The sequence below is a fragment of the Urocitellus parryii genome, chromosome 8 (genome assembly GCF_045843805.1).
Source record: "Urocitellus parryii isolate mUroPar1 chromosome 8, mUroPar1.hap1, whole genome shotgun sequence".
In the NCBI taxonomy this organism is placed as follows: Eukaryota; Metazoa; Chordata; class Mammalia; order Rodentia; family Sciuridae; genus Urocitellus; species Urocitellus parryii.
Window position 1 is genome coordinate 137031322 of NC_135538.1, and position 24754 is coordinate 137056075.

Genomic DNA, 24754 nt, shown 5'->3' on the forward strand with positions numbered 1-24754 from the left:
AAGAGATTAACTGCAATGATGAACAGTAGAAGAGAACAATTATAAAGATATACTATAAAAAAATTTGTGATAAAGAATGTGGTTATGCCTTTTCTTACCCTCTTGTCCAAGGGGGTTACTTAAATACAAGTACTATGATACCACCACAGTTGATATGTGAGCCAAGATGACTACTAAGTGACCAACAGGCAGGTAGCATATACAATGCGGATACTCTGGACAAAGGGACGGTTCATGCCTTGGGTGGGACGAAGCAGAATGGTGTGAAGTTTCATCTTATTACTCACAATTTAAACATTATGCAATTTAAATTATGTAATTTAACATGTAGCTTAAAAACTACAAATTGTTTATTTCTGGAATTTTCCATTTAATGTTTTCAAACCATGGTCGACCACATGTAATTGAAACCATTCAAAGTGAAAACACTGATAAGTGGGGATGACTGTATTGGTTAAAAGAATTGTGAGGACATCTCTTGACAAGGCAGGTGTTATTAAATCTTTGTTTTCTTGTTTTTAAGATTCCAAGTTTTGTATTTTCTTAGAGCCTTCATTTGAAACCCAAGTTTCTATTTGAGAGTCAAATATGCAATATTCCTTTAATGTTAAAGAAATTATAAGCCTCTATACTGATCTAGTTTTCTTATTATCTCGTTTGAAGCAAGGTGTGTAGAAATTAAAATAAAGGTCCCATCTCGTGGAGTGCTGTCTGATTAAAATGAAAACATTTTTTTTTTTTTTGTGGAGTGAATGATAGAGATGACAAGTGAAGATATCTCTGCTTTTTGTTACTTCCCATGTTTTGTGCTGTGACAGCTAGTAACTTTAAAACTCCTTCCAAGGATGCTAATAAATCAGTAGCATTGGTACAAAGGATCTGAGAACTTTCACCAAAGGCTTCATTAGAAAGACAGCATCAGGCACTGCTAGTGGACTCCACATGGGGTATTGCAGCTTTGCTTTGGGTTATCCTTTGATTTGATAAACCCAGTTGCTTTGAATTTTCACATGGGAATCCATCACACAAATGCAAAGACAAGTCCTTAAAAGTGTTTATCCTAGCATAATTCATAAGAAGGAAGAGTTGGGAACTACCTGATTATCTAATACATGATTCAGTATTTTGAAACCCAAAATAGAATGCTGTTTGTCCATACACAGGCAGATCTATGTTTGTTAGCCAGGAAAGATGTCCATGGCATGATCATTTATCAAAATCACACTAGAGAACTCCATATACAGTTTGTCCCTTGAAGGTGAGACTTAAGTGACTCTGATTACCCTTGCCGTTGTATGACTCTCTTGAGAGCAAGCAAAATCTAAGAACAGGATGGAAAATCATTCCTGTGACTGCTACCTTACATGCCACGTAGGATTTGTAATTAAGGTTACTGATCTGTTGAGTTTGAGTTACTTAAAAGAGTGAGATTATCAGGGTGAGCCTTGCCTAATCAGATGATCCCTTTAAATCTGGTTCTACAGGTCAAAGACAGAGCAGGCCAGGGATGGAAATAGCAAAGATACTCCCCTATTGGATAAAATAAGATGGAAACTTCTATGAGTTCTATAGCTGCAAATAGCTGACTTTTCCAAGAATCAGAATGAGGTTGGAAGAGGACCCTGAGCATCAGACAGAACAGCAGTCCCAGAGAACACTATTATCATCCCATGAACAAAAGACCCATCCGACCTGTACCCAAACCTCTGACCCACAAAAACTGATAATAATTTGTGTTGATTTAAGTTGCTAAATATGTGGTACTTTGCTATGGAGCAATAAAAAATACATATAGCATACAAAGAGACATATAAACATTTAACAAAATGTTACAAATATCTGAGTAATTAGAAAGTGGATGATTCTTACTTTTTTTTTGCAATGTTTGAAAACTTTATAATAAACATATATTAGTATTCATCTTAAAACATTATGAGGATTATTTTTATCAGGAGAAGTAGGGTTCAAAGTCTTCCCTGTTCCTGACAGTGGTTGGGTCCTATTCAGAGGTGCATGAGCCCATGAGATGCAGGAGAGCTGGACCTAAGCTGAGACCAACATAGGCTTCGGGGCTCTTGTGCTATGTGTTCAAAGCAAATTAAATGGTTAATTGAAGGAAGAAGTTCTGTTCTGCCTCTAACTTGGCTCACTGTTTCAACATTCCTCTGGGTCATCTCATTTACAATCTGTCCAGAAAGGTTTCAGAGAAAAAGAGTCTTTAAAAAGAAAGAAATGTGGGCTTGTAATTTTGTTTGTGTAGCTTTATAAGGGCTCAAGGGAGAGCACAAATAAGAGGGGGGAAAGCCTTGTAGGAGATATCTTGGACCAATGTCAAGTGTAAGCCAAGTCTTTTAATTCTTTAATTGCAAAAATGGAAAGGGCGAGAAGACAGGCACTTGGATATGTTGCAAATTATTTGTGTATGGGGTGGACAGACTGACTCTCTGGTTCTGCTGGATACTCCTCATACAGGAAAAAATATTGGAAAAAGGACTTCACACCTGGGGATTGTTAAACTCTGGCCATTCCAATGGCAGTGGAGAGGGCTGAGTAAGAGTTGGTGGAAGGAAATGGGAGCAGTTTGGTGGACTCTTAGGCTAGCCAACCATCATTAGGCCACTTCAAAGTGGGCATGAAATCTGAGATCGAAGAAAAACTTGTCAGGAAATAAAATGAAGCTGGATGACAGGAAGGAGTACTTAAGAGGAGAGACGCAGGCTGGAGTACCACACTCCTTCCAAATCCATCTGAAACCAGAAAGGGGCATGTGGAAGCCCCCTGGGATCATGTCAGTCAAAAGTCAGAGGTCCAATCAGGTGGACACTAGGCTGGTGGCCCCACCCCTTGAGGCTCAGCAGCTTCTGATGCCTCTCCCTGGGAGCCACCTGAGCAGGTCCTGGGTAATCGGTATGAACAGCCTCCTTAGTGTGGTGCTGCTTGTGACAGAGGTGAGGGGAGGATGAGGATGCTGTTGTAGGAAATAGTTGCCCACCAGGAAAAAAGAGAAGTGAGGAAGGGGTGTATTCCTGCTCATCCTACAAAGGCAAGCGATGCTACAGAGTTCCTTCAGAATTCATTACAGGTCCCCGCCTTCTCCCCCCACCCTGTGCTGGGGGTCAAATCCATGGCCGTGCACATGCTAGGCAAGGCTACATACTCGGCCCATTTTATTTTTATTTTCAGACAGGATCCCACTACGTTGCCTGGGCTGGCCTTGAACTTGAGATTCTCCTGCCTCAGCCTCCCAAGTAGCTAGGTTACAGACTATGGCCTTCTGCCTACCCACCATCTGCTGTGGTGCAGGGCAAGAGACATCAATGGAGGGACCTGCAGATGGGTGTGGACTTGGGGGTGCTCTGTAATTCCAACACAGCAGGGGTGATAGTCAAGGTCATTAAAAACCAGTGTGAATCACCACTTGGATGCTGCAGCCAATCAGAAAGGATGCTGACTTCCAAACGCTGGTTTACTATAGTCAGGGCATACTAGTGGGGTGACAGCCATGGTGTGTTCAATCGCATGTACCCTAAAATAGTACCTAACAGTTTCCATGCAGAACTCCCCTGGGAGTGTCTTTCCTCAGTCCTGAGAGTACAGCTGCTCAACTCTCTGCTGAATCTTTCAGATACAGGTGACTTTACTATTTAGTAAGAAAATTTGACAAATGCATTTTTTTTGGAAAATTAGGGAATGATTATGCAAATTACTTCTTCTCCCCTACCCCTTTCATTGTTTTCCTTCCTTTGACTTTTCTTAATGTACCAGAAAAATTGAAATTTTGCATAAACATACAGAGAAACAACAACAACAAAACTCACAAACAAAAGAAAAACTAACAAACAAACAAAACCCCCCAGAAATGCTCAAGAACATAAATGCTACCCATTCACATGAGCCATGTTTGTCATGGTTGGTGAGCAGAAGGCCCTCTTTGAGCCCAGGTGGGTCCTATTTGCTGGCCTCACTTTGAAAACGAGACCCCCATTTATGTTACCACTTTCTTCTGGTATAACAAGCCAGGAATTGATACTCCGACTGAAAACGAAGATAAGATTGAATTTTGAGGGCATTTGTATAACTCTAAGGTATGAAGCATTTTACACAACAAATTCTGATGGAGGTTTTCCTTCAGAAAGGAAAGAGAGTGTTCTTTTTTTTTTTTAATTCAGCTAACAGATTCAATAGGTATAAAACTCACTGTTTTGCATTATAAATGTGTTTATGAATATAATAATCTAAAGCTGATGACTCTTATTTTTATGAAGATTTTAAGATGTCTTATTAGCAAAACAAATTAGCCTAGGTGGTGCATATTTTATTAGTTTCTAATTGTTTTAGTAACCTTCAAATGATATATATGATGGTTCTCCTTTGGCAGAATTTATGATTAACTAGAAATGACTTTTTTTAACTATGAAAATATCAGTATTTTCTGTGTGACTTACTAGATGATTCTCAGTTTCTTTCCTTTCTGCCTAATTTCCTAAGAAGTGCTTGTACTGACCTCTAACTTCTTCTCACCTGAACTCCCTCCTTGTCCACTCTCAAGTGGACTTGAGCAGAATAAGGGTCACAGACACTCTGAAGACATTCTGGCAGGTAAAGGAGGGTAGGTGGACGATGGAAACAGGAGAAATGTCTTGTGTCGAAATTTTCAACCTCCAAAGAATGATGCTCCTTTTTGGATTTTGTTTTTAAATTGTAATATCCCTATATTTTACAAAATGAAAGCTTTGATAATCCACACATAATTCCTAAAGGATCAATATAATATCCCATGATATATAGGAAAAACAGAGAAATAAAAGTGTGTGTGTGGCCATGTGCTATATATTGCTGTTCTGCTCAATGATGGGCTTTATGTATCAGGGTGATGACATAAGATTGTAATGGGACAGAAAAATTCCTATCGCTTAGTGATGGTGACACTATCCTAGTACCTCAGGGTAATGCATTTCTCATGTGTTTTTGTAATGCTGGCACAAACCGACTTGTGGTGCTGCCAGTCTTATAAAAGTATAGCACATATAATTATGTACAGGACATAATACTTGATAATAAGCAACAATGTTGCTAATTCATGTATTTACTCTACAGTACTATACTATTTGATCATTATTTTAGACTGTATTTCTACTTATAAACAATAGGTCAAATTTGGAAAAGTGAGGGAGTAAGGTGTCCAAGGGGGACCTTGAAGACTCCAACATATTCCTGAGAGTCTAGATGGCCACACACATGTTCAGGGTGATAAGCATGCTCAGGAAGACCCAAGAAGGTCCTCATCTTTTATCTCTGGTTGACCTTGAGGCTCAGTTCAAACAGGAAGTGAAGGGTACTGCAGAATCACAAACTGCCGGCTGGGGCATTGCTTTTCCTACCACACATTCAGGAGCTCCATGAGGCTGAAGTTACCTAAGGAAATTTCTGTGCAATTGGTATCTGACCACACAGGTTACTCAGCATAGACTTTAGTGGCCATAAATGACAAAAAATTACAGACTTTATAGAATTAGTCAGGAAGGTCACCAAGTAAACCTATAGCAGCAGCACCCCAAACTACAAACATCAATAACAAACTGGGGGCAGGAAATCTGATTTGAAGATTTGACACATTATATGATCTAAAATGTCCAAAAACTAACATATGGCATGTGCACCCACACACAATGGGAAAGTATATCCCATATACAGAAAAGAAAAAGCAGTCAAGATAAATTGTGACTAAGGAAGCCAAAATGTTGGTTGTACTAGACAAAGATTTTTAACCAACTAAGATATACATATTCAAAGAACTAAGGGAAGTGTTATGGCTTGTAGGTGAGGTGCTCCCCAAAGCTCACATATGAGACAATGCAAGAAGGTTACAAGATCCTTAACCCAATCAGTGAGTTAATCACATGATGGGATTAATTGAGTGGTAACTGAAGGCAGGTGGGGTGTGGCTGGAATTGATAGGAATTGGGGCGTGGGCTTGGGGTACATATTTGTGTTTGTCAAGTAGAGATTTATCTCTCTCTCTATTTCCTGATCATCATGTGAGCTGCTTCCCTCTACCACACTTTTCTGCCATGATGTTCTGCTTTATCTCAAGCCTTGAGGAATGGAGCAGGCTGTTCGAGGACCGACACCTCTGAAACCACAAGCCCTCAAATAAACTTTACCTCCTTTACAATAGTTCTTGTTGGAGTCAGCGGCCACCATCCGGGAAAGCTGAAGGATACACCGCCACTCTCCTTCAGAGTGCGACATCAAAACAGGTCGGTGTCATTCAGCTCACCCCCCAGACAGCGGGAATTCGCATAAAATCTCTCCTAGGCTTGCCGGGAGAGGGAGTATCAAGCTGAGCCTCCATACAGACTAGGGGGAAACTAGAGACACCTGACCTCCAACCCCTCCTCCCAGTAGCAGCCAAAAGGAAACCTGGCTAGCCAGCGCTGGGGGAGGGGCAAGCAGAAAAAATCAAAGTGATAGAGTGCCAGGGATCCCAGCAGCCTGCAGCAGGGCCCCGGAGATCCAGGCCAACTGATTCGCGTGGCCTGCCCTGCGGCTACAGAAGGCGTGGCGCCTCAGTGAAGCCATTAATTGGCAAGCAGGGAGGTTAGGGAAGGCCATTAGGTGGAATCCCACCAGCCAAGCCCACACGGACCCTTGGGCCGAGCACGGGTTCTCAGAAGGGGAAGGAAGCGGTACAGTCCCATCCCCCACAGCGGACACTCCGCCGAGGCAGTCAGCGACCACCATCCGGGAAAGCTGAAGGATACACCGCCACTCTCCTTCAGAGTGCAACATCAAAACAGCGGACACTCCATCCAGGCAGTCAGCGGCCACCATCTGGGAAAGCTGAAGAATACACCACCACTCTCCAACAGCTTGCAACATCAAAACAGCCAGCAGCAGGACCCCGGAGATCCAGGCCAACTGATTCGCGCGGCCTGCCCCGCAGCTACAGAAGGCGTGGCGCCTCAGAGAAGCCATTAATTAGCAAGCAAGGAGGTTAGGGACTGCCATTAGGTGGAATCCCGCCAGCCAAGCCCACCGCCCACGCCCGGAACAGGCCCAGCGACCTGCCAGCATTGTAGTCACGACACCCCAATTGGAATAGGGACAGAGCAGAGCCGCCTTCCACTCCCGGAACAGGCCCAGAGAGCCGCCAGCGTGGTAGACACGTCACCCCAATTGGAGTAGGGGCACAGCCGCCGCCCGCACCTGCAAGGGAGACTTTTCAAGTATACAAGAGCAACATAAATAAATAGGGGGTAAATTTCAAAACACAACAGTTGCACCAAGCAGAAAGAAACGCGAGCAGTATGAAAAGACAAGGAAAGAAAGGACCACAAGCAATGCAGGTCAACTCAACTTTAGAAGAGGTAATAGCTGCAACAGATGGAATATCAGATAAAGAGTTCAGGATATATATGCTTCAGATGATCTGGAGTCTCAAGGAAGACATGAGACAGCAAAATCAGACAATGAAAGATCACATTGACAAACAAATCCAGGAAGTAAAAGATCAATTTCACAGGGAGATAGAGGTAATAAAAAACAAACAAATTGAAATTCTAGAAATGCAGGAAACAATAAACCAACTTAAAAACTCAATTGAGAATACTACCAGCAGAGTAGATCACTTAGAAGAGAGAACATCAGACAATGAAGACAAAGTATTTCAACTGGAAAAGAACATAGACAGCTCAGCAAGTCTGCTAAGAAACCATGAGCAGAACATCCAAGAATTATGGGACAATATCAAAAGACCAAATTTAAGAGTCATTGGGATACAGGAAGGCACAGAGCTCCATTCCAAAGGAATAAACAGTCTATTCAGTGAAATAATACGAGAAAACTTCCCAGAATTGAAGATTGAGACAGAATCCCAAATCCTAGAAGCCTACAGGACGCCGAATGTGCAAAATCATAAGAGATCCACACCTAGACACATTATAATGAAGATGTCCAACATACAGAATAAGGAGAGAATTTTAAAAGCTGCAAGAGAAAGAAAGCAGATTACATTTAGGGGTAAACCAATCAGGATAACAGCTGATCTCTCAACACAGACTCTGAAAGCTAGAAGATCCTGGAATAACATATTTCAAACACTGAAAGACAATGGGCTCCAACCAAGAATCGTGTATCCGGCGAAATTAAGCTTCAGGTTAGAAGATGAAATTAAAACCTTCCACAATAAACAAAAGTTAAAAGAATTCGCAGCTAGAAAACCATCTCTTCAAAAAATCCTTGGCAAAACATTACAGGAAGAGGAAATGGAAAACAACATTGAAAACCAACAATGGGAGGTAGAACAGTAAAGGGGGGAAAGTAGTCAAAGAGGATAACAAATCAGGTTTAGTAACATCAATAAACAAATATGGATAGAAGAACAAACCATATCTCAATAATAACCCTAAATGTTAATGGCTTAAACTCACCAATTAAGAGACACAGGCTAGTAGAATGGATCAAAAAACAAGACCCAACAATATGCTGTCTACAGGAGACGCATTTGATAGGAAAAGATATACATAGACTGAAGGTGAAAGGTTGGGATAAATCATATCACTCATATGGACCGCGGAAACAAGCAGGAGTGTCCATACTCATATCTAATAAAATAGATTTCAAGCCAAAGCTAATCAAAAGGGATATAGAAGGACACTTCATACTGCTCAAGGGAACCATACACCAACAAGACATAACAATCATAAATATATATGCCCCAAATAATGGTGCAGCTGTATTCATCAAGCAAACTCTTCTCAAGTTCAAGAGTCTAATAGACCAACATACAATAATCATGGGAGACTTCAACACACCTCTCTCACCACTGGACAGATCTTCCAAACAAAAGTTAAATAAGGAAACTATAGAACTCAATAACACAATTAACAACCTAGACTTAATTGACATATATAGACTATACCACCCAACATCAAGTAGCTACACTTTTTTCTCAGCAGCACATGGAACCTTCTCAAAAATAGACCATATACTATGTCACAGGGCAACTCTTAGACAATACAAAGGGGTAGAGATAATACCATGCATCTTGTCTGATCATAATGGAATGAAACTGAAAATCAATGATAAAAGAAGAAAGGAAAAATCAAGCATCACCTGGAGAATGAACAATAGGTTGCTGAGTGATCAATGGGTTTTAGAAGACATCAAGGAGGAAATTAAAAAATTCCTAGAGTTAAATGAAAACACAGACACAACATATCGGAATCTATGGGACACATTGAAAGCAGTTCTAAGAGGAAAATTCATTGCTTGGAGTTCATTCCTCAAAAAAAGAAAAAACCAACAAATAAATGATCTCATACTTCATCTCAAAATCCTAGAAAAAGAAGAGCAAAACAACAGCAAAAGAAGTAGAAGGCAAGAAATAATTAAAATCAGAGCTGAAATTAATGAAATTGAAACAAAAGAAACAATTGAAAAAATTGACAAAACTAAAAGCTGGTTCTTTGAAAAAATAAATAAAATTGACAGACCCTTAGCCATGCTAACGAAGAGAAGAAGAGAGAGAACCCAAATTACTAGCATACGGGATGAAAAAGGCAATATCACAACAGACACTTCAGAAATACAGAAGATAATCAGAAATTACTTTGAATCCTTATACTCCAATAAAATAGAAGATAGTGAAGGCATAGATAAATTCCTTGAGTCCTATGATCTGCCCAGATTGAGCCAGGAGGATATAGACAACCTAAACAGACCAATAACAATAGAGGAAATAGAAGAAACCATCAAAAGACTACCAACTAAGAAAAGCCCAGGACCGGATGGGTATACAGCAGAGTTTTACAAAACCTTTAAAGAGGAACTAACACCAATACTTTTCAAGCTATTTCAGGAAATAGAAAAAGAGGGAGAACTTCCAAATTCATTCTACGAGGCCAACATCACCCTGATTCCGAAACCAGATAAAGACACATCAAAGAAGGAAAACTACAGACCAATATCTCTAATGAACCTTGACGCAAAAATCCTCAATAAAATTCTGGCGAATCGGATTCAAATACATATCAAAAAAATTATACATCATGATCAAGTAGGATTCATCCCTGGGATGCAAGGCTGGTTTAATATACGGAAATCAATAAATGTTATTCACCACATCAATAGACTTAAAAATAAGAACCATATGATCATCTCAATAGATGCAGAAAAAGCATTCGACAAAGTACAGCATCCCTTTATGTTCAAAACGCTAGAAAAATTAGGGATAACAGGATCATACCTCAACATTGTAAAAGCAATCTATGATAAGCCACAGGCCAGCATCATTCTGAATGGAGAAAAATTGAAGGCATTCCCTCTAAGATCTGGTACAAGACAGGGATGCCCTCTCTCACCACTTCTGTTCAACATAGTCCTCGAAACACTGGCCAGAGCAATTAGACAGTCAAAAGAAATTAAAGGCATAAAAATAGGAAAAGAAGAACTTAAATTATCACTATTTGCAGATGATATGATTCTATACCTAGCAGACCCAAAAGGGTCTACAAAGAAGCTATTAGAGCTAATAAATGAATTCAGCAAAGTGGCAGGATATAAGATCAACACGCATAAATCAAAGGCATTCCTGTATATCAGCGACAAATCCTCTGAAACGGAAATGAGGACAACTACTCCATTCACAATATCCCCCCAAAAAATAAAATACTTGGGAATCAACCTAACAAAAGAGGTGAAAGATTTATACAATGAAAATTACAGAACCCTAAAGAAAGACATAGAAGAAGACCTTAGAAGATGGAAAAACATACCCTGCTCATGGATAGGCAGAACTAACATCATCAAAATGGCGATATTACCAAAAGTTCTCTATAAGTTCAATGCAATGCCAATCAAAATCCCAACAGCATATCTTGTAGAAATAGATAAAAGAATCATGAAATTCATATGGAATAATAAAAGACCCAGAATAGCAAAAACAATACTAAGCAGGAAGTGTGAATCAGGTGGTATAGCGATACCAGACTTCAAACTATACTACAGAGCAATAGTAACAAAAACAGCATGGTACTGGTACCAAAACAGGCGGGTGGACCAATGGTACAGAATAGAGGACACAGTAACCAATCCACAAAACTACAACTATCTTATTTTTGATAAAGGGGCTAAAAGCATGCAATGGAGGAAGGATAGCATCTTCAACAAATGGTGCTGGGAAAACTGGAAATCCATTTGCACCAAAATGAATCTGAATCCCTATCTCTCGCCGTGCACAAAAGTTAACTCAAAATGGATCAAGGAGCCTGATATTAAATCAGAGACACGGCATCTGATAGAAGAAAAAGTTGGTTATGATCTACACGCTGTGGGATCGGGCTCCAAATTCCTCAATAGGACACCCATAGCGCTAGAGTTAACAAATAGAATCAACAAATGGGACTTACTCAAACTAAAAAGTTTTTTCTCAGCAAAAGAAACAATAAGAGAGATAAATAGGGAGCCTACATCCTGGGAACAAATCTTTACTCCACACACTTCAGATAGAGCCCTAATAACCAGAATATACAAAGAACTCAAAAACTTAGACAATAAGATAACAAATAACCCAATCAATAAATGGGCCAAGGACCTGAACAGACACTTCTCAGAGGAGGACATACAATCAATCAACAAGTACATGAAAAAATGCTCACCATCGCTAGCAGTCAGAGAAATGCAAATCAAAACTACCCTAAGATACCATCTCACTCCAGTAAGACTGGCAGCCATTAGGAAGTCAAACAACAATAAGTGCTGGAGAGGATGCGGGGAAAAGGGCACTCTTGTTCATTGCTGGTGGGACTGCAAATTGGTGCAGCCAATTTGGAAAGCAGTATGGAGATTTCTCGGAAAGCTGGGAATGGAACCACCATTTGACCCAGCTATTCCCCTTCTCGGTCTATTCCCTAAAGCCCTAACAAGAGCATGCTACAGGGACACTGCTACATCGATGTTCATAGCAGCTCAATTCACGATAGCAAGACTGTGGAACCAGCCTAGATGCCCTTCAATAGATGAATGGATAAAAAAAATGTGGCATTTATACACTATGGAGTATTACTCTGCATTAAAAAATGACAAAATCATAGAATTTGGAGGGAAATGGATGGCATTAGAGCAGATTATGCTAAGTGAAGCTAGTCAATCTTTAAAAAACAAATACCAAATGACTCCTTTGATATAAGGGGTGTAAACAAGGACAGGGTAGGGACGAAGAGCTTGAGAAGAATATTTACAGTAAACAGGGATGAGAGGTGGGAGGGAAAGGGAGTGAGAAGGGAAATTGCATGGAAATGGAAGGCGATCCCCAGGGTTATACAAAATGTCATATAAGAGGTAAGGAGGGGTAAGTCAAGAGAATACAAATGGAAGACATGATTTACAGTAGAAGGGGTAGAGAGAGAAAAGGGGAGGGGAGGGGAGGGGAGGGGAGGGGGGATAGTAGACAATAGGACAGACAGCAGAATACATCAGACACTAGAAAGGCAATATGTCAATCAATGGAAGGGTAACTGATGTGATACAGCAATTTGTATACGGGGTAAAAGCGGGAGTTCATAATCCACTTGAATCAAACCGTGTAATATGATGTATTAAGAACTATGTAATGTTATGAACGACCAATAAAAAAAAAAAAAAAACAATAGTTCTTGTTGGGTCTTTTAGTCACAGCAGCACAAAAGCTGACTAAAACAGGAAGCCACCAGGATGATGCCATACCAAATACAGAATATTGATGAAAAATCGATATTCTCAAAAGAACCTAACTAGAAATTATGGAGCTGAAATGTACAATATCTGAAATTAAAAAAAAAATCACTTGAGGGTTTCAATAAACCTGAGCAGGCAGAAAGGAAGAAGAGTCAGTGAACTTTAAGGGAAGTCAACTGAAATAATCTAGTCTGAATACCAGAAGGAAAAATGAAGATAAATGAACCAATCCCCAGAGATACATGAGATCTAGTGAGTGTACCAATATACTCATAATGAGAGTCCCAGAAAGAGAGGACATCAAGTCACAGAAAGAGGAACATTTAAAAAAATAATTGGTAGGGACTTTCTAAATTCAATGTAAGGCATTATTATATACCTCAAAGGAGTTCAGAAACTCTAAGTAGGATAAACTCAAACAGATCTTCACCTAGACACAGCAGAGTCAAAATGCTGAAGGGTGGGAGCACACGGGAAGTGTCCCGCTCCTGCCGCATCATCAATAAGATGACTTCAGTCTCTTATTCTCTTCTTCCTTTACTTCCATTTTTACTTCACACTATATATGAAAGTGGACTCAGAATTGATCCAAGGCCAAGATGTAAGATCTAAAACTGGAAAAGTCTTAGAAGAAAACAGAGGAACAAATCTTTTCGACCTTGGAGTAGGTGATAGTTTCTTATCTGCAATACCCAAAGTATAAGCAACCAAAGAAAAAGTAGAAAAATTGGATTTGACAAAAAAAATAAATAAAATCTTTATTGCTTTAGAGGACACCAAAGAAAGTGGAAAGAGAGTCCACAAATAAGAGAAAATATTTATACATCACATACAGACTTGTATCCAGAATATGTAAAGAACAGTTAAGATACAACAAGACATATAACCCAATTTTATAATGGGACATGGACTTGAATAGCCATTTTGCCAAAGAGGTTATACAAATGGCTAACAATGAAAACAGAAAAAGGCATCCCATATCATTAGTCATTAGGGAGATGCAAATTAAACCCACAATGAAATTTCACCTCATCTCCATTGGGATGGCTAAGATGAGGGGAAAAGAGGGGAAATAAAAGTGCTATCAAGAATGTAAAGTTGGAAATGTACTTTTTGAGGATGTAAAATAGTGTAGCTGTTTTGGACACCAAATTCTTAGTTCTTCCAAAAGTTAAACACAGAGTTACCATACGACCAAGCAATTCTACCTGGATGTGCATCCCAGAGAACTGAAAACATATGTTCACATTTGCCTGACTGTTTGTAGCAGCATCATTCGTAAGAGGCAAGAGGCAGAAACAATCCAAAAGTATCACAGAAAAAGGCATAAACAGAATGTGGCTTATTCTTATAATGAAATATCATCCACTAATAAAAGGGAGTAAAGTACTGACACATCGTACAACGCGAATGAGCCACGTAAATGTGCTAAGTGAAAGAAGCTGGATACACAGGTCGCAGGTGTATGAGTCCATCCATATGAAATGTTCATGACCCGCAAATCCATGGAGAAAGAAAGTAGGCCAGTGATTGCCCTGGGTTGTGACGATGGGGACTACTGCTAATAGTTATGGAGTTACTTTTGTGGGTGATTAAATATTTTGGAATTAGATATGAGGGCTGCACATCACTGTAAAGATATTAAAAACTCCTGAATCTGGCACTTCAAAAGGGTCAGTTTTGCAGTATATGAGTTGCTTTTCAATAAGGATATGTATTAAAAAAAAAGAATGGGCTCAGGATCAGCCCTTGGGTTTGTAATGCAGTTTCTGTCCCTTCCTGGCTGGGACCTTGGTTAAGTTCAGTGTCTCGGTTGCCTCTTCTATAAATGAGAACAATAAATAGAAATTACCTGAAAAGCCTGTTAAAAAGAATAAATGAATTGGGCATGACACCACTGATATCAGGGCCTGATGCAGAGAAAGAAATCCACACACACAAGCTATTTTTACGCTTTGAAGATGGCAAATAACTTTTAAAATCCTTTTTTAACATACTGGTGTGCGTCCAGTGTATATTCCTAGTTCTCAAGTGACAGATCTCATGGTCCAGCTCCTGGTTGATTTTCTTAAGAAAATGAGTTGATCAAAAATATTTTAGCAAGATAATGTTTGGAAACAAACATCTTTGATTGCCATTCAGAATTAGTAGCTCAGAAGGGTTGTTGGATGATTTTACAAATCCTCAAGCATCTTTGAGCAGTTAGGGATGTACTTAACATTTTTCTTCTATACTATTTTATTTGGAATTAGTTTTCAGATCATTCTACTTTTCACAGAGAGTGATTAAAACAAGCTAATTTAACAATATTAAAAGTCCAACTAGTTGAAATATGCAGAGCATCTAGACTAATGTCAACATGGAACAGTCTAAATTTTAAAAATGTACCTACCCTGTGTAGACCTTGGTTGGCATTGCCTTGCACATCAGAACTGCAGGAGAGCTAGCTCCCAGGTGTGAGCGCTGGTTAATTTCTGCCCTATCACTTGCTTTGGAAGTGCTTTGCTTAAAGATTAATACTAACCATTGCAGCATGGGTTTGTACATTTGGAACTAAAAACAAAACGATAACAGTGGTAATCTTTCCAACAATTATTGAAGGAGGTTTTCTCTCCTCTTTTTATTTTAGAATCAGATGTACTGAGGCTAGTCAACAAACAAATTATAAAAATCTACTGTGTTGACTTTAATTCTTGTTTCTTTTCTTTGAGGGGAGCTGATGTGAAGCCAGTCTGCAAAGCAACACCTATATGTGAGTGAGCCTGGTCTCATGAGCAGGTGTTCATTCAAGGCAAATGGCAGAAACTGGAGGAAAGGTCTGGCTGGAAGGACAGTGAAATTTATTTTTAAAAATTGTGGGGGAGGGGGCTAAGAAGGAGTCTATAGCTTATTAAGACCAAAGTCTTACATTTGTATATGAGAAAATTAAAACCCAGAGAAGTTGAGCAAGTAGCCCAAGATCACTAAGCTAATTAGGTGCAGCCTTGAAAAATGAGAGAGAGGGAGAGAGAGAGAGAGAGAGAGAGAGAGAGAGAGAGAAAGAGAGAGAGCAAGAGAGAGAGAGAAGAAAAAAATTAAAAGAGTTGTTTAACTTTATCATTTTTCCACAAAAGCCTGAGGAAATACAAAATAAAATTTTTGATTCTTTTCTGTTTGGATCACTCACTCATTCTTAGATTGTTGTGATTTTGAGCTGAAACTGATAAATACAAATTAGCTATTTCATGATTATTTAAAAAATTAAATCCAAAGGACACTTTAACCAGGCCTACTTAATTACAAATTAAGAAAACAATGCAGGAAATAAAGACATGTTAATTCTTTAAACACTCACAATGATTTTTTGTGGGGGTTAAGTACCAGGATTGAACCCAGGGGTGCTTAACCACTGAGCCACATCCAGAGCCCTTTTTATTTTTTATTTTGAGACAGGGTCCTGCAAAATTGCTTAGGGCCTTACTAAGTTGCTGAGGCCAGCTTTGAACTTGCAATCCTCCTGCCTCAGCCTCCGGAGCCACTGGGATTATGGGTGTGCACACCACACCCAGCTTTTTGCAAGGTTATTTAATACAACATAAGATGTGCAACCCTCTAACTTGGGCTGTCCTGGCCATCTGCCAATTGGCCAGGTAGCTGGACTTTGAGAAGCAGATGGGGTCAGCTGGTGGGCCTTAGGGTCCACACATGTGCTCAGCATCGTTCTTCTTGTCCCTTGGCAGGGACAGAGCTGCTTCCAGCCACCTCGTGTGGAATTCTATGTTCCTGAGAGTCCTACAGAGGCTCCTGGACTTACAGCGGGATCATGTCTAGATAAACCCACTGGGAGCTGAAAATATCCTAAGGGGAAAATACAGTGAATCCACCCAACCTACGGAGCTTACTAACTTAATAACAGCACACTGTAGAGCGTTGTGGGTTCCCCTACGGACCGTGGGGCTGATGGGGAGCTGTGACTCGCTGCTATTGGCTGGTAGCTCTAGAGAGGATCAGACCATATGTCACGAGTTCTGCAAAAGATCCAAATTCATAATCTGAAGTGTGGTTTCCATTGAATGCATAGGACTCTCACACCATCGTAATGTTGAAAACCCCCAGTGGAGCCGTCTACATTGGAGACCTACTGTATGCTGGTGATGTGATCAGCATGAAAGGGGTACATGGGGGGTGGGGGGCTTCCAATCTGGGCAGGTAGGAGCCAGAAGGTCAGTGGGAAGGGAAGCTGTTGATTCCAAGAGGGACTCTGGAAACCTGTTGATTGTTGGACCCTCTGAACCTAAGAGAAAGAGGCCTGGGTTTGCCTTAAGGAGGTGAGAACCCGAATTGGTGGGAAGGAAGAGAGCAGCAACCCATCTCCAGCCCCAGACAGTTATAACTGCATCTGCTCCTTCTGGGTGCACAGCCCGGGGGCATTTGCCTCTCCAGGTGAAGTAAAGAGAGAGGGCTTCTTGCTGTTTTTGAAGACAAAGCTGCAAAGGCCGGATGGTGGAGGGAGAATGAGTTCTGCACTCCCAACCACAGCCGGCACACAGGATGACGCTGGATGAAATCTGGTTTCTGCCTGCCGGGTCCTTGAGCAGATTGATGTTTGCTTGTTTCATTTTACCCATAGACTTTTACTGATGCACCCCGGGTTTCATCTGTGGGCCCAGGGCGCTTCCAGCATGTTCCGTCTTGGAAAAGCACAGCCAGAAGGTGGCAGGGGGATAATGGCTTTGACTCCATGTCCTTTTCCCATGGGGACAGCCTTATTTCTCCAGGCCTTAGGATGGAAATCTTTTCCCAGGTCTCCCTGATTGCCAGTTCACATAATAACCCTCCTTATATTTTTAATATAATGTTGTCTATGTGGTTGTCTCCCCATAAACCCTGGATAGAGCTTCTCCAGGGCAATGACCCTGATTAACTTCTCTCTGAATTCTTTGCATCCGGGGCTTGGATTGGGTGATGAAATGATATCCATTCAGTTTAGTGGGCATTACAAAACCTCCCGACCAATACCATTCATTCAGGGTGTGCTCTATGCCCTGTGCACTGTTACATGCTGGCAAAATCAACCAACCTGAGACAGCTCAGATAATGCTCCCCTGATGTGGGTTGCATTCCGGTGGGGAGAAGCCATGATGATGGCACAATTTTCCACCCTGAATCATCAAATCGGGCCACGCTCACCTCAGCCAAAGGCCACAGGACAATGCCCTTGCTGAGAAGGAACATAGCTTTGCACTGCAACACCTTCCGTGACCCTAATAAATGCCACCATTCCTGTCTTTTAAAACTGTTTCCATTTCCACTGTGACCTTCCTAGGATGAGCCCATCAAACTGAGCTCTTCCAAGGTGAAGTGACAATGTCACTGTCCTCTGTGTCCATCTGCAGGAGCCCTGACTCTCCCTTATCCCTGTTCACCGTTTGGACTGCAGAGAAGCATTAGGCGAGCATCTTCATTAAACTGTCCGCAGTGATTCACAGACGCCTCCCCCAGAGGTCACACATAATTCAGAACCCATCAGCGCATGGGGACAGGCAGCTTAGATTGCTCCTTCCAGGATATGTTCCTGGGCGTTTGCCCACTTGAAAATTCATAGGCCACCCTGGGGGCCAGTTACACTGCCCAGCTGTGCCCTTGCAAGGTTCTTGAGCCCCCCAGCCTGCCCTGAACAGTGATGGAGCTGTTCCCTCTATTGTCAGTGACAGAATCTCCACTCTGCAGAATTGTAGTCGCTGTGGGATGAGGGCATTCCCACCCACAGGGACCTGAGGTGGAAAGCCAGGAAGTAGGACAATCAGCTGTCTGTCCTCTACAGACAGCCTGCGATCATAAGTCAAAAGTCAGAGCTGGGGATGGAATCCAAACTTTGTCCCTTGACTTTGGAGTGTAGAGCGATAACATGGCCTCTCATATTCCTGAGGGCTCTCTCTCTCTCTCTCTCTCTCTCTCTCTCTCTCTCTCTCTCTCTCTCTCTGTCTCTGTCTCTCTGAAACTTCCTGCTGGCTTATTTCTGTTTGGGGCACCCTAAGACTTGGCTGAGTTCTGGGAAGAGGACCACCTGGGTCACCCAGACCCAAGTGGATAAATTAATTCATCACAAACTGTGGACCATGGCGGGGGGCAACGGCGGAAGAGCTCTTGAAGCATAAGGGGGACACAGAGAGAGGGACAGAGAGATCTTCCCATGGTTTCTTTTACACAGAGAGGAGAGGGGCAGGTCTGGGAGCAGGGGCCACACACAAACTAGGAGGGTTGTTGCAGTGTAGCCTGTTGAAGGAGGGAAGTCCAGGCACCTTGGGTGAGGCCAACTGCCCCTCCATCCTTGCTAGGAAATTCACGGAGCTGCATGTCGCCCGTCTACACTATGCTGACCTCCAGGTGGTCAGCTGACGCCCAGCAAATCACCCCCACCTGAAGCATGGCCCCAAAGCTTTGCCTCCTCTGTCATCTGCCAGCCCTGTGGCTCAGGAAACGCCTCCTCACCAGTGGCTGACACTAATCCACCACTGTGGCAGCTACAGGTTGAGTTGACTGTGTCTGAAGTGGTTGGAACCAGAAGTGCTTTGGGATGCTATCAGATGCTGGAGTATCTGCACACACATAATGGGATACCTTGGGGCTGGGACCCGGGTCTAAACACAGAATTAATTGATGTTTCATGCACCGCTTAAGACATATAATGTGAAGGTAATTTTATGACATGTTTTTAGTGCACCTGGGCTTTGACTGTGACCCTCTTTCGGAAAACCAAATGCCGGCTTTTCTACTCAAGTATCAGGTTGTGCTCAAAAAGTTTTGGATTTTGGAATATTTCCAATTTTTGGATTAGAGATCCATGTATTTCATCAGGATAACCTCAAATAATTGTTTTAGCCACCCCATTAGGAATCGGTAACTGCTAATATTACCCTCCTTCTACTGACAAGGAAATTGAAGTTCAGAGAGGTGTGGCTGTGATGACTATGCCCTGGTTGGTGTGTCCAGGGAGAGCCCCTACTAGCCTCCTCCATTGTCATACTCTTGGCTTCCTGGAATTCTTATAGCTCCTAACATGCACCAGTGTTTGTAAGGGGAAGACACACATTTCGGTGTTTGTTGTTTATCTTTGGTACCAGGATCGAACCCAGGGGTACTTAATCAATTAGCCACATCCCCTACCCTTTTTTATATTTTATTTAGAGACAGGGCCTTGCTAAGTTGCTGAGGCTGACTTTGAACTCATGATCCTCCTGCCTCAGCCTCCCAAGCGACTGGGATTTCAGGTATGTGCCCCTGTGCCTGGCTCTGCTCCTTAAAAAAAAACAAAAACAAAAAAAAAAAACAAAAAAACTATCCCCAAAGTGTCATTTCAGGACACTGGGCCACCCCTCTTCTTTGGACAACAAGGTACTTGGGGTGATGGCAACATATTGCCTTCAAGAAATCCCAGCTGTGCCACTAATAACGGAGGCAATCATAACAGCGAACATTCATTAGGCACCTGTTATACTCGTTCTGTGCTGAGTGATACTGGGAATTTTCTCATCTTCACTTTAGAGGAGGAAAGAGACAGAGAGGTCATTCTTTTCTCAAGGTCACACAGCTGCTCAGTGGCAGAGCCAGGCCGTTTTGACTAAGCCCTCTAATCCCTGGGTGTGTCCTGAGCTGTTTTAGCATAAACCATCGGTGGTAAGATGCTCCGTCATCATTGGGCAAAACCTCACTATGAGCCAAGCGAGGCGGGTAAGGATGAGGACCCAGTGTGTGCGGCCGAGGGCGGCCCAGAGTCCCAGGTCAGGGGGCACAGACCCAAGGGCTGGGCTCCTTGAGGGCAGCACTGGAGAAGCAAAGGGAAGGATGTTAGGGACAGAGAATAGAATTTGGAGCAGGCAATTGAAAGAGAAAAGAGTTACTAAGACCAAATCTCTTGGTTTTAAATTTCCTATCTGTTCTGTTCAGGGGCGACCTGGGTTATTTGGTGGGGGGCCCCCTGGGGACTTATAATGAAGGTGTTTGGATCAAGGAGCAAAAAAGAAATAGCTTGGAATTCAAGTTGCCTGCAAAGGCAGTGTGTGTGTGTGTGTGTGTGTGTGTGTGTGTGTGTGTGTGTGTGTGTAAGAGATAGAGAACAGAGCAGGCCCAATAATTCTCATTTTGCCATTTTCAACTGTCACAGTGGGCTTTGGGAGCAGCTATTTTGGTCTGTTTTTGTCATTCCAGATCCACACAGGGCTGCTGTACTGTAATTCCACGGGCTTCAGTGGTTCTTTAAATTGCTTTTCCATTTGCAGAGGTGGGCCTTTGTCTTGCCCGCACTCTCCGGTTTACCATGGCTCAGCTCATTCCCTTCAAATGAACTGAGCTATTTTTTTTTATTCCTAGTAGCGTCTTTGCTACTAGTTCAGCGATTTCCTTCTTTCAACATTCTCCAATGAGCATTTACGGGTCTTGGCGAGTTAATACAGCTCCTGGAACTGTGATCCATTCCTGCAGCACGGGGGAACGCGGGCTCTTCTAACTTTGAATTTCTCTTAAAATGAGCTTTTAGCTTCCTACCATCCCCATTTGGATGCTTTTTTTTTTTTTTTTACAACTGACAGTGTTTTAACTTTATTACTTATAAAGAACAACTGCAGGAGACACATTTTTGGCTGGAAATTCCACATAGCTCCATGCCTGGCAACAGCTGAAGTTGTGTCTCAATTTCCTGCCATAGAGACTTTCCTAAATATCCTGACAATTTGGATTCTCAGGATGTTTCTCGTCCTTCCAGTGTACTGATTTGGATGGAGGGGGTCCCAAAGAAAAATGAGATTTCTTTGGGATTTTTCACTGCTTCTGGTAGAACCAGCAGTTAAGGCAGCCATTCAGGGTAGTAAAGGGGCCCTGTGGTTAGCTTTGCAGCCATTTCTATCTCTAGGTGAAAGAAAGGTGAGAATACAATCAAGGTGAACCTCATCTTTATCATCAAAGAATGACCCTACTTTGCAGAGGTAAAAATTAGGTTGTGGTTAAAGGTCGGAGGCACTTGGAGTTTATTTCCTGCTTGTCAGGGGTGTGACCCTGAGCCACCGCTCCGGGGCCTCACTTTCCTCATCTGTAAATAGGGATATTAACAAAATCCACCTAAAACCACAAGAATGGGATTCTGATTAGAAGAAGTTATACTCCATGTATGTACAGTATGTCCAAATGCACTCTACTGTCATGCATATCTAAAAACAACAACAACATCAACAGCAACACAAAAAGAATTAGAAAAGATCATACACCCACCAACACTGGTATGTAGTAAGGGCTTAGTAAATGTTTGCTATATTACTCTTGGGACGCTCCAGAAGAGAACGCTCTACTCCAACCCCTCATTATCATCCACCATATTCATGTTCTAAGGTGGAGAGGAATCAGCTCAGGCACATGTAGGAACTAAAGCTGTGGCCTTTTTAGTTGGGCGCCATGACAATGCATGATTATTTTTATTGCTAGGAACCAACCCAAACTGCCAGTTCAGTCACTTTTCTAATTTATAAGCTAAAAAAAAAAAATTCGACAATCAGACATTTCTGCCTAGGGTATTGAATCATTCTTAAAATAGAAGAGAAAGAGACGTTAGAGTCTGTCTTCTGGTAAGCGTGTAATGTCACTCTAATTTGATAACAGACAAGGTCCTTGTACATCAAACTCACCACACTGAATCCTTGGTGAGTTTGTTACTGACGCTCCCGTCTTCTTCCAGGAAGATGTCCATCTGCAAATTGGCATCATTATCGTGGGCCGAGAAATAGTTGGTGATGACTCTTGCTGGAATTCCAAGACATCGCAAAACTACAAGGAAAGAGCCGTAGCCAGACATATCACCAGTATTTAAAGAATGCATAGTAGAAGGTCCTTCTGCACATGAGACTTTCTCAAAATAAAACTTCTTTGGACATGTTCTCAAATGTTCCACATTGAAGAAAAGTGATGGGTCCAACCCTCCTGGGGACCCCAGAGAGACATCTCACTGTGTGATGCTTTAGAATTTTAGTGGGTTATTAAATGAAGCCCACTAGCATGCAATTCCAATAACAAGGTTCTAATAGTTCATCTTTACTTAGTTAATGGTTCCTTGTTTCTGGAAATAATATAATAATTTAAGAAAACAACAGCCAATGGGAAGTTGGGAATTTACAAAACGATTCTTCAGTGGGGTTGCTCTTCCTGGCTGGAGTTCACTCTAGTGACACTCATTGGAGGGTGACACCACAGATTCATTTTAATTGTTGGATAATAAATTGCCTGGATGCAGCTCTTGCCATATGTACCTATTGATTAAACTTAATCCAAATGCCCTCCCTGGTTCCCAGGACGCCAGACATCAGGACTCATTGAAAATAATTCAGCTGACAATTTTAAGATTAATGACTTGTCGTTTTTTTTTTTTTCCTCCTTCAGAATAGTTTAGCATTTTTAAACAAAGGCTATGCGCCTCCTTCAACAGAACAACCTTGGGAATCCAAACCTGAGCCTGGTAGAGACTCAAGGGTCCCCTTCCTTAAAAGACTTCATCTTAACACCCCAAACAACGTCAATGGCACTCACCCCTGGCTTTTGACACCCACCTGCCTCGATTGATTGGCAGTCCTTTTGCACCCAAGGTCTTACCAATGAGATGATCGTTCCTCTCATTCTATTTCTGGTGGATTCTAATGTGAGTTGCTGGCCGCTAATTCGTATTATCACAGGCCGAGGCTTGTTCTAGAAAGCCTGCTACCCCTTCCCTGCAATTTCCCTCTTCAAGTTTACTCCTTCTATGACTTCATTTCTACTGTATGTTTCTGCATCTTCTTTATAGACGACCAAGGCCTGTTTTCTGCACGATGGGACAGCCTTTGTATACAGAAGGCATGAGTGGATATGGTGAAATGCTCACTATTTTATCTGGCTCTAAGCTCCCCCAAATCGAACTAGTATCGTGATAGTAGGCATGGGGAGGACTTGGGTCCATTTTATTTTTTCAAGAATCATTTCACAAGAGTGGCTGCCTGTGTTGGGCACCTTCTCATCATCTTGGCCTGCAATCTGTAGGAGAGGGAGGGTCTCCTTCCAATCTTTAGACCATCATGAAGTTCAAGTTTCTATCTAAAATTTGAAAGACCAACACTTCTAAGAGACAGAGACTGTTGTCTATTATTGCTCCCAAGAAATACATATTCCTTTAGCCCTTGGCTATCATCAAAAGCTTAAGAAAATATTTTTATTCAGTTGAATGCCACCCGGAAACAGAACAGACAAAACAAAACTTCACAGTCTTAGATCATTGACCGAGTGAGTACCAGACTGTCACAACTTTGAACTAAGATAGGTGGATTTTAACAATCATTTTTAAAAATGGCCTTGCCTTGGCCTCCAGCTTCTCTTTTATTTCATTTAAAAATGAAAAGTATGTAAAGCATTCTTTATTAATGAGCAGGCAGAAGGACATTCCGACTTGAGCATAATGTTTCTCTAAGGCTGTAGAAGTGGCATGTGAATAAAAATCATTACCAATGATGAAAACATACTGAAATAAATGTATTTTTTAAAATATTCACTGAATTAACTGTAACATTTTCTGGGCCAAGGGAGGCAAATGCCATCTTGAAAAATGATTCACAAGACTAAAGAGGATAATTCTGCTTCTATCTATTTGGCTCTACAGATTGGATGTTGGGTGGATTAAACACTGGAGAGGCAACCGAGAAGGTAAAGATTGTTCATTACTTTCTGATATCTAATTGCTCAGGGGCCCTGAGACTTACGTGTAAAGATGAAGATGAGACCACCTGCCACAATCCTTTTCATAATTGGGATTAAAATTAAGTGGATATACTTTCAAAACTTCTCAATGATATGCAAGCAAGAAAATAAACAGATTTATACAACTTCTCAATAACAAATAAGTAATATACATATGTGCATGTATATCATAATTAGTTTTTTTTAAAATTTTTTAACCTTTTAAAAGTATGGTTTCTGGGAAGAAAATGGCTCCTACTTCCCCCTACCGCCTTACTTGGCCCCTGTGACCCTCCACGGCCTTGGATGTTAT

General features: G+C 41.5%; 1 protein-coding gene across 1 annotated transcript in view; it reads right to left on the reverse strand.

Moving 5' to 3' along the window:
* F13a1 (coagulation factor XIII A chain) overlaps window positions 1-24754 on the reverse strand; it is a 175158-nt gene that overhangs the window by 51425 nt on the left and 98979 nt on the right. The window contains exon 8 of the mRNA XM_077801735.1: window positions 22371-22509. Within this exon, the coding sequence (XP_077657861.1) occupies window positions 22371-22509 (139 nt within the window). The remainder of the gene's footprint in view (window positions 1-22370; window positions 22510-24754) is intronic.